We start from the raw sequence: 20,227 nt of genomic DNA on the forward strand, positions 1-20,227 counted from the left end.
AAACAGAAACAGTAAGGCATTAAGGCTCTTTGGCATATGGCAAAATTTAATAGATTTTAACTCTCTAACTTCCTTTATCAAAGAAAATCCTTTCCTGAACAGTGAAAACCTACATATAGACCATTCCAGGTACCGTCTTACCAGGGTCCTATACAAATGCACTATTTTTCCGACTGCAGATCTCAGAGGCTATAACAAATGGTGTACCACAGAGATTGATGCTGGGTTCTTTATTGTTTGTAATATACATAAATGACTTTGTTGAGAATACAGGTGGCCTGATTAGTAAGTTTATGGACAACACAAAAATTGGCGGAGAAAAATAGTGAAGAAGGTTGTCTAAGGGTATACCAGAACATGGATCAGCTGAAAAGTTGGATAGAGCTGTGGCAAGTGGAATTAACAAGTGGAAGGTAATGCTGTTTGGGAAGTCAAATTCTGACAGGACAGGGAAAGTAAATGGCAGGGGCCTTAGGAACATCGACCTACAGAAAAGCCTTGGGGTGCAGGTCCATCGCTCTTTGTAAATGGTACGACAGGTGAAGATGGCATTCGGTATGCTCGCCTTCATAGGTTGAGAGATTGAATGCACGAGCTTGGATGTCATGTTGCAGCTGTACCAAACATTGGTTAGACCAAACTTGGGACTGTTGTGTGCCGTTGTAGTTGCCACATTACAGAAAGGATGTGGTAGCAATAAAAAGAATGTATAACAGAGTCATCAGATTTGCATGAAATCAAGGGCTATAATTAAAAGGAGAGGTTGGATTTATTCTCAGTATGACCTTACAAAGGTTTGCATAATTATGAGGGGATTGGATAGAACGACAGGGCAAGGTGAAAGGTGAAATTTGAAGGATATCTGAGGGGTAATTATTCCACACAGAGGGTGGTGGTTACCTGGATTGAGATGCCAGAGGTGGTGATAGAGGCAGATATAATATGGAGTGGCACAATAGCACAACACTATTAAAGAGCCAGTGACCCAGGTTTGAATCTAATGCTGTCTGTGAAGAGTTTGTATGCTCTCCCATGTGTGGGTGGGTTTCCTCCGGGTGCTCAGTTTCCTCTCACCCTTCAAAACGTACAGGGGTTGAAGGTTGGTTTAGTGTACTTGGGTGGCACAGGCTCATTGACCAGAAGGGCCCGTTACTGGGCTGGGTGTCTAATTAAAAAGAAGGCATTTGGACATTAAATGCGAAGAAGGGTACATCCCTAATGCAGACAAATTTGATAGGTAATAAGGATGAGATGGGTGGAAAGGTCTCATTCTCTGAGTCAGTCATCTTTATTCTCATTATGAAGATCAGCACAAATGCTTGCCTTACTAATTGCATGTTAAAACATTTTTAAGACACAAAGTAAAAGGCCAGATCTTTGTTCAACACCAAATGTGCCGTTTCATTTACCTTTTCCCTCAGGTCTCTTGTCAGAAGCTTAGCACATTCTGCAGTTATAGGAATTGGAACCAACTCCAACATATTTTGTCTTGGGGAATAACCTGATGGTAGGGAAAGTATCAGAGCTTTGCGAATTTGGACACGAGTTGAATGAACAACTGCCCACCTTTTAAACATTTAACAACAGTCTGATGAAAGGCATCAATCCAAACTGTAAATTCTGTTTGCCTCTCACATCTACTGCCCTTCCTGTTTTTGACCATATCTGCAATCTACCTGGATTTCACATTTCTAACATGCAATGGTTTGCTTCAACATTTATAGTGGAATATGATTTCTGCAGCACTCTTTAGAAACAATGGTTTAGTATTGAAGGACTTCTTATTATGAATATATTGATCACCATGGGCTTACTAGTTTGAAATACACCAAAGGCCACAGCTATAGTATAAATCACTGTTTAGAAGGTCAGAAGATATGTATGAAGAGTTCATTTCAGTTAAATTAGTGACTGATGTATATTGTAGGACATTACTTGGTGACAGGTAAAATAGATGGGGGAGAGCCAGTGAATGTGGTGTACCTGGACTTCCAAAAGGCCTTCGATAAGGTCCCGCATAAACGACTGGCTTCCAAAATCAAGGCTCATGGGATTGGGGGCAAAGTATTGATGTGGATGAGAACTGGCTGGCAGGTAGAAGACAGAGAGTTGGAATAAATGGCTCGTTTTCTGAGTGGCAGGCGGTGACCAGTGGGGTGCCACAGGGATCTGTACAGGGACCCCAGCTGTTCACAATTTACATTAATGATCTGGATGAGGGGATTGGATGGAATATCTCCAAATTTGCAGATGACACGAAGCTAGGAGGGGTTGTGTGCACGGAAGAGGGGGTCAAGAAGCTCCAGTGTGATTTGGATAAATTGAGGGACTGGGCAGATCCATGGCAAATGCACTACAATGTGGATAAATGTGAGGTTATCCACTTTGGTAATACAAACCGGAGGGCAGATTACTATTTGAATGGCAATAGATTAAGAGATGGGGAAGTACAGAGAGACCTAGGGGTACTTGTACACCAGTCTCTGAAGGTGAGCATACAGGTACAGCAGGCGGTTAAAAAGGCAAATGGTATGTTGGCCTTCATACCAAGAGGGTTTGAGTATAGGAACAAGGATACCTTACTGCAGCTGTACAGGGCCTTGGTGAGACCCCACCTGGAGTATTGTGTGCAGTTTTGGTCACCTGATCTAAGGAAGGATGTTCTTGCAATGGAGGGAGTGCAGAGGCGATTCACCAGGCTGATACCTGGAATGACTTATGAGGAAAGATTGCGCAATTTGGGATTGTACTCCCTGGAGTTTAGAAGATTGAGAGGGGATCTCATAGAGACCTATAAAATTCTGGCAGGACTGGACAGAATGGATGCAGATGGGATGTTTCCAAGGATGGGAAAATCCAGAACCCGGAGCCATGGTTTGAGGATAATAGGCAAACCATTTAGGACCGAGATGAGGAGGAATTTCTTTACCCAGAGGGTGGTGAATCTGTGGAATTCATTGCCACAGAGGGCAGTAGAGGCAGGTTCATTAAATATATTTAAGAGGGAATTAGATCTATTTCTTCAGTATAAGGGTATTAAAGGTTACGGAGAGAAGGCGGGGATGGGGTACTGAACTTTAAGATCAGCCATGATCTCGTTGAATGGCGGAGCAGGCTCGAAGGGTCGAATGACCTACTCCTGCTCCTATCTTCTATGTTTTAAAAGTCACAGTTAACAGTGCAAGGGTTGAGAAGGCATTAAAAATTTCCAGCAGGGAAATCTATTTGCTGGAAACAAAGTGGTGAACCCCATTGCAATTCAGCACTTTACACATCTTCATTGGTTTGCATTCTCATGACTTTGTGTGTCAAACGTCCCAGCTGCAGAGAAGGGTGCAGGAAACAACCTGCAGTAGAACGGTCAGGCCCTTTCCTTGCTGTAACAATTTCGTTATAAACTCATGATTTAGCTGCGTCAACCAGTGACCCGTTTATTTGCTCAAGTTTCTAAAGACACCAGCAACTATTATCTGAGGCCCTTGGCTTAATTTGCAGCCCTTAGGGTCCTTCTGATTTTGGTGATGACATCAGCAGCTTTGCTGTTGAGCTCTCTGCATTCTTTTACAAGTCCTAAATATGAAAGAGGAACAACAAGAATCATCCATATTGAAAACAAATGAAAATAATTTAATTCTACTTACATTTTAAATCGGTTAAAAATTCAATTGCACGGTGTCGAGCGCGTCGAAAGAATCAACGGCTTGTTGATCCAAACCAAGGCTTTTATTAACTGGAGCGTATCACATGTAGGTCGACCAGTCCAGAATGACCTGGTCCGGCTAGGGGCAACCCTTTAAGACCTGCCAGTAGGCGTGGCTACGCTCTCAGCCAATCGCAGTCATCCTACACGACCATCTGTACACATTGGTGATAGAATCTGTACTATCACACACAGTGGGTCAAAGAAATTGAGGGAATCCTTACCATGAAACTGTTCAATAGCTTCATCAGTTTGAGTTTGCTGCATTGGCTTAAGTTCCCAGTAACCATCTTCAACCCATTTTTTCGGAACAAGTGGTGCATGAATAGGAACACTGCCATCAATCTCTGAAAATAAAGAACTTGCATTTGTGTAACCAATTTCCTAACTCGGGATTTCACACAATGAATTACCGCCAAAAGAAAGTCTTTTAAAAGTGTGAAAAATCACTTATTGTGTTATCGATGGTAAGGTAGTAAACTCGGCAGATGAATTTCACAATGCAACCTTGCCAGAGCGCCCATAAGAGTATGTTTGCCATTTATGTTTTGTGAAGAAAATAGTCTCCGAGTTATGCCACCTTCCCTGTGTGGTCGGAACTGTAAACATATCTCTGGGTGGGTGATGCACAATCAATTGCACAAAGACTGAAGTAATCAAAACTGAACACTTTTATTTGCAAGAGACGGACAGCGTCCCTGTTCAGCTCACTCACACTGACCCGGACTCGAACGGGGGACAGGCTTGTGGCATGACAGCCTTTTTGGGGGAGAAAGGGGAGGAGTCATGAGCCAGCCAATGAGAGCAGGGTCAAACAGGAAGGGCCATGTAACTTACATACAATGGATATGTACAAAAGTAGTTTCATCACGTTGGGCTCGGAGTCTGGCATTCGGTCACTATTTCCTTCAACAGCCTTCAGCTAACATTTATTTCATTTAGTCTGCAGTACACGTTCACACCACTGAAGCTTCACACTAACCATCATCTTCCCAAGGAGAAATACCATCAGCAGGAAAGGGTCCTGCACTTCTAATGGATGCCTCCAATCACAATTTTGCAAGAGTCTCGTTGATGGAACTCTCAACCACATCCATTCAAATAATGTGCTGTTTGTGTGACAATAGGTATTCCACCAGATGGTGGAACACAATTGAACTTCATTGGGCAACAATGCCCCAATGTTTAATGGAAAAGCAAGAAGAGATGGGTGCATCTTTCAGAATTCTGGCCAATTCCTCCATGTTAGTCTGATATCCCTGCTTTGGCAGCTACCACTCCTGCCCTGCCAATTAAGAATAACATTTCCAACTGCATTTCTGAAAGCTGGCAGTCGAGGTAATCAAAACGTCATAGGCAAGAAGAAAAACAAATGAAAATAGGAAGAGTCAAACAATCAGGACAAGATTTTCCGTTTGAAATACTACACAATGGAATGAAACTAAAACAAGACACACTGTACAGTAACAATTCTAAATAGGAGGAAATAATTAAATAACTTGTTTGGATTTCTCTTCCTTTCCTATATAGAACTTTTGGGCATCTATCATCTGATGATCAATCAAACTTCTTGAAAGATTAGAAAGCTACATTTAATACCTGAAGCCTCCACATCAAATTTCAACAGGAATTATTGTTCATGGGAAGGAATTCAAGAGCAAAATATTTCCTAAACATTGTCATTTAAAACTTTTTTTTGTTTAAACTTCCACTGACCATCCAGGGCGACATTCTGAACTGAATATTCACCATAAATCTGTTCTTTTTTTGGTACATGATTACTCCTGCCTTATTCAAAAATCTCCCCCAAAATATCCTTGCAACAATTCCATGTCTTCTCCCCCTTGAATATCCTTCAAGCTAGTGCCCCGAGACATCCGGGTTTTTTGCCCCGAGACGTCCGGGTTTTATTGCCATAAATATTAGAGGTGCTGAAGAGTCATGATTCTATATCATAATGTCAGCAGATTTTGACCAAAAGAGATATTTTTAGCACTTCCTAGTGATTTAATGGTTTGCAAGATTATAAAATTACAAATCTGAGATGTGTAAATGAGCCTGAACATTTTCAAATATTTTTACTTGACTAATTTTGTTACGCACCAGATAGAAATGATAAATACCAAACTTTTATATTGACAAGGAAATTAGACACTGGCACACTTCACTTACACCTGCAAAACACACAGCATGTTCTAGTATGAAGTGTGTGTACCACATTCTTGTTCTTCATTTCATTTCCCAAATGGAGGGTTTGGAGTTTTTCTTCAGAACAGAAACAGGCCTTTTGGCTCTACTAATCTGTGCCAAACTAGTTTTCTGCCTGGTTCCACTGACCTGCACCCAGTCCATAGCCCTCCATACCCCTCTCATCAATGTACCTGTCCAAATTCTTCTTAAATGTTAAAATTGAGCCCGCATTCACTATTTCACCTGGAAGCTCGTTCCACACTGCTGTGTGTGTGTGCTTTATGCTTTAGTGCAGTCCTGTTTCTGCAGTATTATCAAAAGATTGAAATAACTGAGAGTACATCCAAAGAAGAATTATCAATAACAACATAGAAAATTTTCAGTAATGTATTAGTGCTGGGGGAAAAGTTTCATGATAAAGATAGACTAATTCAAATGTTTGAATGGTAAACAAAGATATCCTCTTTGAGATGGAATGAACTGCAAAAGTCCAGCAAAATAGAAGGAAAAATTAATGAACCCATCTTGGCCTCTATTGATACCAACTACAACAGATAAGTGGGCAACACTACAGACACTAAGTACTTTCTGCAGGTGGGACACTTTCCTTGTCAAGCTACTTTTAATTAGCTTTCTCCCAGTTAGTTGCATGCCTGTTCGCAGATCTGCTGCGTGTCATCAATAATGTCTGTTTGTAAATTGTAATTAAAGTCACATAAACAAAAAGAATCAATGCATGAACCATAAAAAATGACAAACAACAATTTCTGCAAAGGAGTACAAAAGGTTCCAGCTGATAATAATTTAAAAATATATATTGCCAGAAAGTCCACCTTCGAGTATAAATGCTAACACAGGCATCAGTATCCACTTCATTGAGGACATCTACAACAGGCAGTGTCTTAAGAAAGTAGCCTCTAGCCTTAAGAGTGAAGGATGCCCTCTTCACTCTGCTACTGCCAGGAAGGAGGTACAGGAGCCTAAAGACCAACCCCCAATGGCATTCCCTTCTGCCACCAGATTTCTGAATGAACAACAAACCACAGACACCACCTCAGCTTCTCTTATTCTTGCACTATTTTTTTATTTTTAAATGTAATTTTGTAGAAATACTTGCACTGTAGCACTGTCACAAAACAATAAATGTTCATGACAATAAATTCGGATTCTGATAGCATGCGATTCTCAAATAAACTATTGTAAACACTTGAATAATAGTGGAGTTTTGAGGACCAATTATTTGGATCAAATTTGGGGTGGGGGAGAAGGTCTACTTTTACATGAATACGACTTTTAATCTGGGGGGGTGGGGGGGTGGCTTGGGGGGGGGGAAGGAAGGGTCACTGTGTATGTGTGGAGAGGAAATGGCTGGTGTGATTTGTGGTGTGAAAAATAAAAAGGTTGGAAAAAAAAACAAAAAAAAAAAACGACTTTTAATCCTGGTAAGTACCTGCATCGTTCAAGATGTTGGGAGCTCGGATGGCTGGGACTGGGTGGTAAGACTGTGTTCAGGGCGTTGGGAGCTCAATGGGCAGTCGGCCAAGGTGAGGCTTCACAGTTGATGCATTGGAGACCTGGATGGGTGGGTGACCAGGGTATTGGGAGCTTGGATGGGTGTGCGGCCAGGGCTTGTGTGCACGGTTGGGGTGTTGAGAGCTTGGATGGGTGGGTGGTTCAGGGCCAAAAATAGGGGAGGCCAATTTTACATGGGATATATAAAAAATGTGATCTTTGGCCCAAAAAAAGAGTTGACTTTTACATGGGATTGACTATTACCCAAGTATATAGGGTATCTATCATAAAAAGAAACAACCCAAAGAACAATGCACAAAAGGACTTTAGCCAACTCATTTCATTATGAGAACGACATGGGGATATGTCGGACTGGACCCTCACATTGAAAAGCACATCACCTGTCCATACAGACCTAAGTGTGGAGTTAAAATGTGGTTTAAATTATAAACAAAATAAAAAGATCTATCAAACCTTTCAGAGAAGCGTCAATGTTTTTGCAGAGTTGGTATAAATCACTGCCCCTACCCGACACCCTCTCTCCTGTGAATAGAACAGAACAAAAATAGTCCCTGAGTGTTCAGATTCTCTTCATTTAATCAAATTAAATATATAAATAGCACAATGAACCACGTGTGCAGTTTAAATATTTTTAATTGGATGCTCAACATCTCCTCATTTGTCAAGAAGGCACAACAACAACTGAATTGCCTGAAAAGGCCGAAGAGGACAAGGCTACCAGCCACCATCGTGTCAACTGAAGAGGACAAGGCTACCAGCCACCATCGTGCCAACTTTCTACATCTCTATCAAGAGTGTCCTGGCCAGCTACATCATAGTGTGGAACGGCTGCTGCAGAGAACGACGGGATCTACCAGCATCGTTGTCTGAAGAGTGTGTGCAAAATCATTGAGGACCTTTTCCACCCAATATCATTCAGCCAATCCCGTCGGGGAAGAGATACAGGAGGATCAGAGCCAGGACCACCAGGTTGAGGAACAGTTTCTTCCCATGGCCAGTGAGAACGCTGAATGACCAAAGGAACTGCTCACACTCAGCCTCCAAGTCTCTCATATTCATGAAACAATGTTTATTTTTTTATTTGTATAGATGAAATACTTGTCCTGCATATGTATTGTTTGTCTGTATGGTGTGTTATGTCTCGTTGTGTGTCTGCATGCTTTCACTAAGGACTGGAGAACGCCGTTTCATCGGGTTGTACTTCTATAATCAGATGACAATAAAGTTGACTTAAAGCAAGGATTAGGCTTAAATATTAATAATAAAAATCAATAATAAATCAATGCCATTGTATAGGACGACCTGAATTTGCAACTAAAATATTGGTTTTGGGTGATATCCTTTGTATAAGAGGACCCAAATCTGGCACTTAATGTTGACCATTGAATTCTATTACAAGCAAATCACAAAATTTTAATAACAAATTCCCATGTAAAGGTTTCAATTTTGTTTTGTATATTTTAAAATAAACCACTGTCAGGTTCTACAACAGGTCGTTAAAGGCTGTACAGAGCCGACGGCAGTGGGACTGGGCGGATGGACCCCGCGGAGGAACGCCGTGACTTCGCAAGTGACTACAGGGCATGTGCAAGAACGAGAAGATGGCAGCAGTACTGAGACTTCGCAGTCAAGGAGCAGAATTTAAACCCAGCATTACGACAACCCCTTTTTAAAGGAGAAAATTTTAAGTTTCGAAGATAGTCCAATACGACAGTATATATAAGTAACTATTGATGAATGTGAGTACATTAAAAGAACTTCCAAGTTTTTATTGGAGTAAGATCCAGAATAAGATTTAAGAGAAAAAAAAATCATTACCAGTAATGGATTCATTCAATGTTAAATACAGGTTTGAAATAAAGGTTCTCCAGCAAGATTTGCACCAACTGTGTCTGAATAAATGAGAATTTCTTTTCAATTAATTAACCAGCACCCAAGCTCATTGTTTGGTCCTTTCTTTCATCACATTGCTGCAGGAAGACATGGGGCATTGCCTCTCGAGGCAGTGAGAGACAAAAGGAAAAAAGTCTAGTGCTGTTCTGACATGCACCAATCAGGAAACAGGGTCAGGTGTAACAGAGAACCAGGAAAATAAAATATACAAATTCTAAAAATAATTTCTTAGAATTTTCTCCTTTTACTTCACAACTTGGTGGGCCACTGAGAGACATTCATAATCACTTACAGGCTAGTTTCCATAAAACCTCACCTAACTCCCCAACAGCCTCCCCATCCAATAAATTATCCTCTGCAATTTTTGCCACCAACAATGTGATCCCATCACCAGATACATCATCCCCTCCTCTCCCCTCTCTGCTTTCCAAGTGACCATCCCCTCTGGGACTTCCTCGCCCACTCATCACTTCCCACTAATCGCCCCCTTGGTACCTACCCTGTCCATGTACATTACAGGCAAAATCCTCCCCACTATGGAGTACATCAGAGGGCAGCAGCAATCATCAAGGATCCACACCACCCAGCACGCACTCTGTTCTCGCTGCTGCCATCAGGAAAGAGGCATAGGTGCCACCACACTCACCCCACAAGGTGCAGGAACAGCTGCTACCCCTCTACCATATGACTCCCCAACAACAAACTCAATCAGGATCTCATTTAAGGACTTTACTTGTGCACTTTATTGATTTTCATTGCTCTCCCTTTATTGCACAGTCAGTTTGTTTGCATTAGTTATCTGTTTACATTCTTTTGATTATTTACATGTTCATGGTGTGTGCAGTTCATTTTTGCACTACCAATTAGTGGTGATTCTGCCACACCCACAAGAAAAAGGAATCTCAGGGTTGTATGTGATGTCATGAATGCTTTCTGACAATAAATCTGAAATCTAATATAGCCAAATTTGCTAAGAATACAAAGATAAGTTATCTATTTAGTTGTAAGGATGCAAAGAGCCTTCAAAATTATTAAGATAGATGAAGTGAACAGGAAAGAAGTTGTTAGATGGAGAATAATGTGGGAAAATGTGAAGATATCCATTTTGGAAGGAAGAATAAAAAAAAATGAAGGTCACTAATAGTGGAATGAAACCACTAATTATTGTATTAGTAAAGTGTCTGTGGGTCCATAAGACACGAGCAGAAATAGGCCGTTCAGCCCATCGAGTCTGCCTTGCCATTTACCATATATACTCGTAAAGCTTGACCTCCCCCCCCCTTATTTTTGGCCCAAAATCTAGTATTTTCCGTATATTGTGTGCAAAGGTCGACCTCCTGTTTTGGACCTGGCCACCCGCCCATCCGAGCTCCCGATATTCTGACTGTGGACTCTCACCAAGGCCTCAGCCACCAGAGCTCCTGACTCCCCGGCCATGGACTCTCACCTAGGCCCTGGCCACACACCCATCCACCCGAACTCCCAATGCCCCAACCATGGACTCTCACCTAATGACCCGGCTACCTGCCCATCTGAGTTCCCAACGCCATAAGTGCAGACCTACCACTCAGTCCCAGCCACCCACCTGCTCATCCAAGCACCCAATGCCCTGACTGTGAACTTATCTGGCTAGTATCTGCACCTAGAATATATAATTTACAATGGAGATGAACAGGAATTTCTTCAATCAGGATCTTAGGAATTCTCCACTTTTTTTTTTTTAATTTTTTTTTCACACCATAAATCACATTAGCCATGATATACACTTTTTCTTTTTCACACATTTACAGTGACTTTTTCTCTCCCCCCCCCTCCCTCCTCCCAAGCCACCCCCCCACCCACCCCCCTCTCATCCATTTTAGGTATACAATCTAGGTTGCATTAATTCAGTCAGACAATGTTGTCATTCAACAAAAATACACCAGAAATTCTACTGAGTCCATTCTTTTCTTTCCTTCTCCTTCCATCAACTTAGGTAATGTTTGTCCCCGGTAGGTTTTCGCTATTGTATTTAATGTAAGGCTCCCATACTTGTTCGAATATTTCCATATTATTTCTTAAACTATATGTTATTTTTTCTAATGGAATACATTTATTCATTTCTATATACCATTGTTGTATTTTCAAATTATCTTCCAATTTCCAGGTTGACATAATACATTTCTTTGCTACGGCTAGGGCTATCTTAACAAATCTTTTTTGTGCATCCTCCAAATCAATTCCAAATTCTTTGTTTTTTATGTTACTTAGGAGAAAGATCTCTGGATTCTTTGGTATATTGTTTTCTGTTATTTTATTTAATATCTGATTGAGATCATGCCAAAATTTTTCTACTCTCTCACATGTCCAGATTGCATGAATTGTTGTTCCCATTTCTTTTTTACATCGAAAACATCTATCAGATACTGTTGGGTCCCATTTATTTAACTTTTGCAGTGTAATGTATAGTCTGTGTAACCAATTATATTGTATCATACGCAGCCTCGTATTTATTGTATTTCTCATCGTTCCAGAACATAATTTCTCCCATGTTTCCTTTTTTATCTTTACATTTAAATCTTGTTCCCATTTTTGTTTAGTTTTACCATTTGTTTCCTCATTCTCCTTTTCTTGCAGTTTAATATACATATTTGTTATAAATCTTTTGATTAACATTGTATCTGTAATCACATATTCAAGGTTACTTCCCTCTGGTAAACTCAAATTGCTTCCTAATTTATCCTTCAAGTAAGATCTCAGTTGGTAATATAGGAATTCTCCACTTCCATGGCTCTCTGCGGGTCGAGTCATTAACTGTGTGGGCGGCACTTTTAGATTAGTGGTTAGCGCAACTTTGTTACAGTGGCAGCGACTGGGGTTCTAATCCAGTGCTGTAAGGAGTTTGTACATTATCCCCATGTCTGTGTGAGATTCCTCTGGTTGCTCTAGTTTCCTCCTACCCTCCAAAACATACTGAGGTTGTAGGTTAATTAGGTGTAATTGTGAGGCACGGGCTTGTGGGCCGGAAGGGCCTGTTACTGTGCTGGATGTTTAAAATTTAATAATATTTAAGTCTGAAATTTGCACTACAAGAAAATTAAGAGAAACAAGAGAGCAGAAAAATGTTTAAGGCGTAAATGGATCAGCCAAAATCTTACTGAATGGCAGAGCAGCCCAAGGGCTAACTGGCCAATTCCTGCTTCTGTTTGTTATGTTCTGAAGTACAAATTCATAAGTTGATGTCATAACAGTTGGATTGATTACTCAGCATCATAGTTTAGAAGAACTTAGTGCAGCAATTAAATAAAAGCAGAATGAAGCTTTGTTTTTGAAAAACAAAGGATGGTTTCAATATTGTGGGCATGCAAAATTAATGAGGATGGCTGTGGTTCTATGCCATGTTGCCTTTGTAGTGCGGACCTAGTACAGATGTTTGTTGAAAGCAAGGCCTCCAGCATTTCAACATGGTAGTTTGGCAGGACACAAGCAGCCTGCTGGATTACGGAACAACTGATAGCTGGCCTTAAAGGGTTTTCACACCTGCCAGTGTGGTTAAGTCAAATGAATCTTTCTGTATCTCTTCAACTTTCACAAACAGGGCACAACATATACCCATGGGTATATGTGCACAGTTAAGTAAAAAGGTAATGGTTCCAGTACTGACACATAAAATTGCATTTAGAATGTAACATACATGAAACTCTAACTTTAGTAGTCTACTGTAAGGCAGACAGAGAGTCACCACTTTGTCCAGCAGCCCTCACAGAAACCTTGATGTTCCTAGGCAATCTCTCCTCCAAGAACTGACCAGGCCTGCTTAGCTTCCATGATCAGACAATCTATTAATTAAGACTTCTTTCTTCTTTGGCTTGGCTTCGCGGACGAAGATTTATGGAGGGGGTAAAAAGTCCACGTCAGCTGCAGGCTCGTTTGTGGCTGACAAGTCCGATGCGGGACAGGTAGACACGGTTGCAGCGGTTGCAGGGGAAAATTGGTTGGTTGGGGTTGGGTGTTGGGTTTTTCCTCCTTTGCCTTTTGTCAGTGAGGTGGGCTCTGCGGTCTTCTTCAAAGGAGGTTGCTGCCCGCCAAACTGTGAGGCGCCAAGATGCACGGTTTGAGGCGTTATCAGCCCACTGGCGGTGGTCAATGGGGCAGGCACCAAGAGATTTCTTTAGGCAGTCCTTGTACCTTTTCTTTGGTGCACCTCTGTCACGGTGGCCAGTGGAGAGCTCGCCATATAACACGATCTTGGGAAGGCGATGGTCCTCCATTCTGGAGACGTGACCCATCCAGCGCAGCTGGATCTTCAGCATCGTGGACTCGATGCTGTCGACCTCTGCCATCTTGAGTACTTCGACGTTAGGGATGAAAGCGCTCCAATGGATGTTGAGGATGGAGCGGAGACAACGCTGGTGGAAGCGTTCTAGGAGCCGTAGGTGGTGCCGGTAGAGGACCCATGATTCGGAGCCGAACAGGAGCGTGGGTATGACAACGGCTCTGTATACGCTTATCTTTGTGAGGTTTTTCAGTTGGTTGTTTTTCCAGACTCTTTTGTGTAGTCTTCCAAAGGCGCTATTTGCCTTGGCAGGTCTGTTGTCTATCTCATTGTCGATCCTTGCATCTGATGATGCAGCCGAGATAGGTAAACTGGTTGACCGTTTTGAGTTTTGTGTGCCCGATGGAGATGTGGGGGGGCTGGTAGTCATGGTGGGGAGCCGGCTGATGGAGGACGTCAGTTTTCTTCAGGCTGACTTCCAGGCCAAACATTTTGGCAGTTTCCGCAAAGCAGGACGTCAAGCGCTGAAGAGCTGGCTCTGAATGGGCAACTAAAGCGGCATCGTCTGCAAAGAGTAGTTCACGGACAAGTTTCTCTTGTGTCTTGGTGTGAGCTTGCAGGCGCCTCAGATTGAAGAGACTGCCATCCGTGCGGTACCGGATGTAAACAGCGTCTTCATTGTTGGGGTCTTTCGTGGCTTGGTTCAGCATCATGCTGAAGAAGATTGAAAAGAGGGTTGGTGCGAGAACACAGCCTTGCTTCACGCCATTGTTAATGGAGAAGGGTTCAGAGAGCTCATTGCTGTATCTGACCCGACCTTGTTGGTTTTCGTGCAGTTGGATAATCATGTTGAGGAACTTTGGGGGACATCCGATGCGCTCTAGTATTTGCCAAAGCCCTTTCCTGCTCACGGTGTTGAAGGCTTTGGTGAGGTCAACAAAGGTGATGTAGAGTCCTTTGTTTTGTTCTCTGCACTTTTCTTGGAGCTGTCTGAGGGCAAAGACCATGTCAGTAGTTCCTCTGTTTGCGCGAAAGCCGCACTGTGATTCTGGGAGAATATTCTCGGCGACACTAGGTATTATTCTATTTAGGAGAATCCTAGCGAAGATTTTGCCTGCAATGGAGAGCAACGTGATTCCCCTGTAGTTTGAGCAGTCTGATTTCTCGCCTTTGTTTTTGTACAGGGTGATGATGGTGGCATCACGAAGATCCTGAGGCAGTTTTCCTTGGTCCCAACAAAGCTTGAAAAACTCATGCAGTTTGGCATGCAGAGTTTTGCCGCCAGCCTTCTCTGCATTAATTAAGACTAAAAAGTGATAAAAAAACAAACTGGATTCTGGGGTTTATAAATAGAGGTACAGTGGTTCCATCCCTTGACTGCTGTTTTGTTTTCCATGGTTTCAGTTACCCTTGGAAACTGCGGTCCAAAAATATTAAATGGGAAATTCCAGAAATATACAATTCATTTGTTTTAACTTGTGTGCCGTTCTGAGTAGCGAGATGAAATCTGTGCTGTCCCGCCGAGGACGTTCATCATCCCTTTGTCCAGCATATCCACATGTATAGCGCTACCTGTTCATTAGTTTGGTGGGCAGCAACCTCCTTTGAAGAAGAGCGCAGAGCCCACCTCACTGACAAAAGGCAAAGGAAGAAAAACCCAACACCCAACCCCAACCCACCAATTTTCCCCTGCAGCCGCTGCAACCGTGTCTGCCTGTCCCGCATCGGACTTGTCAGCCACAAACGAGCCTGCAGCTGACGTGGACTTTTACCCCCTCCATAAATCTTCGTCCGCGAAGCCAAGCCAAAGAAAAAAAAAGAAGAAGCCATCTTGGTTATCAGATTGAATGTCATGTAATTGCAATGCTTGTGTTCAAGTAACCTCTTTTTTAATATTGTTATATTTTATTATTAGTTTTTGTTGCTAATCTCATATATTTCCTAATTTGTAAATTAAATTTTAGCATAAGTATGTAAAGCATGTTTAGAAAACAAGACATAAAACAGTACTATCTGTTGTTTCAGGCATCCACTGGAGGTCTTGGAATGTATCCCCCCCCCCAATGGATAAGGGGGGACTTCTGTATAATGTACAAAAGCAACACTGTCTCAATCATCTTTATAAAACTGGTTTAAGCATGACTAGAATATTGTATCTAGTTCTGGCTTGTCTAGAGAATTAAAGTTACCACAAAATAAATCCTTTGCTTTAATGTACTTGCAGTGAATGATTAAGGACTGGAATGTACCACGAGCGTTTGTAGCAAAGGCAGGTTCAACTGTATTGTTCAAAGAGGAAATGGATAAGTATCTGATAGAAAATAATTTGTGATGCTCTGAGGAGAGGGCAGGGGAGAGGGACTTGCTCTTAAATAGAACAATAAGGATTCGATGGGCTGACGGCGTCTTTCAGAGCTGTATATTCTGCAAGTGCTTAGGATGTAAAAAAGTTAAATACATTAATGTCTTAAAATAAATTTAAAAGTAAGTATTAAAACACTGTTAGCACCTTCTAGTCATTTGAAGGGGAGGAGGCCAGAAACCTGTTGAAAGTCGTGCTACCTTGTTGAGCCACTAATGAGCCCACTGGAGCAGTTGAACCAGGTCGTGGCAGGGTAGAAAATCCCACCAAATGATACCTGCGATAAAAATATTTATTCCTTTGGGGATGCATAAATAAATAAATTTGTGCTGCCATAAAGCAAGAAGATCTATTTCTACACCAATGCGTCAAAGCAGTAATTTATGGAATGGTTAGCAGTAGCTGTTAGCGTAATGCTATTACAGCACCAACGACCCAGGTTCCCGGGTCAGGAATTTGTACATTCTCCGCGTGCCTGCGGGAGTTGCCTCCCACCCTTCAAAATTGTATGGGGCTGGTAGGTAAATTGGTGTACTGCATTTGGGACCCATGGACTCATTGGCTGTTACAGTGCTGTATGTTTAAATTTTTTAAATTTGAAATGACTTACCATCTAACACCTTGATGTTTGGGAACATGTCCAACATCGTGTTCAGGTAGGATGTATTCATGCACACTGAAAACAAAAGGGCTTGAGTCATATCTTTCTGCAGAAATATTTACATTTCTCAGGTTACCTCGCGATGCTTTACAACATTGTCAGCATATTAACTTTGTGGCTGTAATTATTCTGCCCTTTAAAAGCATTTTAATGTCTCTACAGGAACATCTACAGGAACAATTCTTTTCTTTTCTTTTTTCTTCTTTGGCTTGGCTTCGCGGACGAAGATTTATGGAGGGGGTAAAAGTCCACGTCAGCTGCAGGCTCGTTTGTGGCTGACAAGTCCGATGCGGGACAGGCAGACACGGTTGCAGCGGCTGCAGGGGAAAATTGGTGGGTTGGGGTTGGGTTTTTCCTCCTTTGCCTTTTGTCAGTGAGGTGGGCTCTGCGCTCTTCTTCAAAGGAGGTTGCTGCCCGCCAAACTGTGAGGCGCCAAGATGCACGGTTTGAGGCGAGATCAGCCCACTGGCGGTGGTCAATGGGGCAGGCACCAAGAGATTTCTTTAGGCAGTCCTTGTACCTTTTCTTTGGTGCACCTCTGTCACGGTGGCCAGTGGAGAGCTCGCCATATAACACGATCTTGGGAAGGCGATGGTCCTCCATTCTGGAGACGTGACCCACCCAGCGCAGCTGGATCTTCAGCAGTGTGGACTCGAAGCTGTCGACCTCTGCCATCTTGAGTACTTCGACGTTATGGATGAAAGCGCTCCAATGGATGTTGAGGATGGAGCGGAGACAACGCTGGTGGAAGCGTTCTAGGAGCCGTAGGTGATGCCGGTAGAGGACCCATGATTTGGAGCCGAACAGGAGCGTGGGTATGACAACGGCTCTGTATACGCTTATCTTTGTGAGGTTTTTCAGTTGGTTGTTTTTCCAGACTCTTTTGTGTAGTCTTCCAAAGGCGCTATTTGCCTTGGCGAGTCTGTTGTCTATCTCATTGTTGATCCTTGCATCTGATGAAATGGTGCAGCCGAGATAGGTAAACTGGTTGACCGTTTTGAGTTTTGTGTGCCCGATGGAGATGTGGGGGGGCTGGTAGTCATGGTGGGGAGCTGGCTGATGGAGGACCTCAGTTTTCTTCAGGCTGACTTCCAGGCCAAACACTTTGGCAGTTTCCGCAAAGCAGGACGTCAAGCGCTGAAGAGCTGGCTCTGAATGGGCAAGTAAAGTGGCATCGTCTGCAAAGAGTAGTTCACGGACAAGTTTCTCTTGTGTCTTGGTGTGAGCTTGCAGGCGCCTCAGATTGAAGAGACTGCCATCCGTGCGGTACCGGATGTAAACAGCGTCTTCATTGTTGGGGTCTTTCATGGCTTGGTTCAGCATCATGCTGAAGAAGATTGAAAAGAGGGTTGGTGCGAGAACACAGCCTTGCTTTACGCCATTGTTAATGGAGAAGGGTTCAGAGAGCTCATTGCTGTATCTGACCCGACCTTGTTGGTTTTCGTGCAGTTGGATAATCATGTTGAGCATATTAACTTTGTGGCTGTAATTATTCTGCCCTTTAAAAGCATTTTAATGTCTCTACAGGGACATCTACAGGAACAATTACCTGGTGACTAAATAGCTTTAAATGAACTTGCCCTTTCTTTAATCTTGAAACATTACAGCCAAGACCATAAATAATCAAAAATAAGGATTTATTCCATGACTTTGAACTAAAGCAGTTCTGCTACCTATTTCAGACCAGAAATGAACTTCTTATCCAATAATTACACTGCTTTCAAGGATGAACATCATTACATTTATCTAGAGCTATTTGACAAAACTAGGATGTTCCTAGGTGCTTTACATTCAATGAAGTACTCATGCTTGGGATATAGGAAAGCACACACTGAATTTAAACAAGGTCCCATAAATATTATAGTGATCAATGCTTTAACTAATTTCAATGGAGGGATGCCTTAGCATTAAAAATAATTTCCTCAAGGATTTTTTTGCATCCATCGAGAGGGAAAAGTCTACTTATTTAAAACAGTACCTCTCACAATTCAATGATCCTTGTTATTTCTACTAGAATATCACTCTGAGATTTTATACTCAAATCTTGCAGTCGGGCATGAATCCACAACCTTATAACTCGAAAGGTGAAAATGTGAATTGAGCTAAGAGAAAGAGTTACCTGGATTACTAAAACTGCAAATTGTATCTTTCAATCGCATTGTATCCAGATTCTTCAGATCGGTTATTGAGTGAAGTGCATCAAAACTAAAGAATAATGTACAGATACAGAAATCGTTGAGATATACAAAAACTACTGCAACTCCTAAAAGTAGCAACTTCTGTCAAAGGAAACTGTCAATAAATTTTATACATTCACCTGCTGATTAAGTTTCCTGCCAAATTGAGGCTCTGTAGATTTTCACAAGCATGTAGAGGATCTAAAATGGGGAAAAAAAAAGTTAGAGATAACATTTAAAGAGAGGGTGAAGAGGGCACATTTTCCATAATTGCTTCAGTCCCCCTGATTTTTAACATTTTCCACATTGCACCGAAATAGAAAAGTACACTCAACACTGGAAATACATTTAAAAAAATAGAAAATTCCAGCAGGAAATGTTAATTGTGGCTCTGCACTGATGCTTTTTAAGTTAGTTTTTCAAACTACTTCATTTCTCATGTCTTAAATGAAGTAGCAGCGGCTACTTCATTTCCAGTGCATAATGGACAAGGTTGAGGATCTTTCAAGCCCATATTTATTCACTACTCTCCTCATTAATGCAAACCAATTAAACATGCACCGTGTGAAATGAATTTCTCAAAGAAACATAGGAAGAATATTTATATTCAATTGAACACATGCTTATACACCAAAGATGTTTTTAAAAACGTGTAGCTAACCACACATCAATTAAACATCAGGGATAATTCATATTAGACTCTGCATTAAATGGGCAGGTGATCTAACGTTGCTCCATTTGCATCATGGTCTGGTCTTATATGAACACAATTTTATTTAATCTTTTTAAAAAAATTAAGACAAAAATGCTACAGATAACCAAGGACTCCGATAGAGATTAAAAACATGAAAAGTCAAAATCCATGGCAGGGATGCTGCTTAATCCCTCATGAGGCTCCTTGCTCTTGAATGACTCCTGCCATATTTCTAGATTCTTCTAATCCCTTCTTCCTTACATGGATTCTCTCAGAGATAGAGTCACAGCCATAGTACTACAGGAAAATTCTCACGAGCCCAGCTTGACCTTGCCCAACCAAATATGCCCTCCTGCTTTAGTCCCTCTTGCCTGCAATGAGCCCTACGCTCCTCCATCCATGTAGTTACCAGTGTTTCTTAAAGGACCTGCCTCCACCACTTTGTCTGGGAGCTTGTTCTATGCGCCACCATCCTTAGCATGAAGTCCTCGCGTTCTTTCTAAATCTCACCCCACCCCCCCAACCTTACGACTCTCTCCTTTGCCCTGTCTTTTTTGCTTCTCCTTCACTACTCACCTTATCAGCATCCCTCATGATGTTGGAGATCTCTCAACCTTCTATGCTCTAAGAAAACAGGCCTAGGTTGTCAGGCCCTCAAGATACAACAACTTCCATAATCCTGGCAACAAATTTGTGAACCTCCTCTGTACTGTGAGAGATGAGAAAAACTGACATTGCAATATGAACATGAAGAAAATAAAA

General features: G+C 41.9%; 1 protein-coding gene across 4 annotated transcripts in view; it reads right to left on the reverse strand.

Moving 5' to 3' along the window:
• Positions 1-3,405: 3,405 nt before the first annotated feature.
• The window catches only part of lrrc61 (leucine rich repeat containing 61), a 29,811-nt gene continuing 12,989 nt past the window's right edge, over positions 3,406-20,227 (reverse strand). For 2 of the 4 annotated variants that reach the window (XM_069904540.1, XM_069904541.1), the window contains 6 exons: positions 18,912-18,972; positions 18,714-18,799; positions 16,544-16,609; positions 7,877-7,945; positions 3,925-4,047; positions 3,406-3,570 (listed from right to left, as the gene is read on the reverse strand). In XM_069904540.1, coding sequence (XP_069760641.1) covers positions 3,485-3,570; positions 3,925-4,047; positions 7,877-7,945; positions 16,544-16,609; positions 18,714-18,799; positions 18,912-18,972 — 491 coding nt within the window. In that variant the 3' untranslated portion in view covers positions 3,406-3,484. The remainder of the gene's footprint in view (positions 3,571-3,924; positions 4,048-7,876; positions 7,946-16,543; positions 16,610-18,713; positions 18,800-18,911; positions 18,973-20,227) is intronic. The other 2 variants (XM_069904542.1, XM_069904543.1) reach the window with 2 other exon arrangements.

This window comes from Narcine bancroftii, chromosome 11 (assembly GCF_036971445.1).
Source record: "Narcine bancroftii isolate sNarBan1 chromosome 11, sNarBan1.hap1, whole genome shotgun sequence".
Classification (NCBI taxonomy): Eukaryota; Metazoa; Chordata; class Chondrichthyes; order Torpediniformes; family Narcinidae; genus Narcine; species Narcine bancroftii.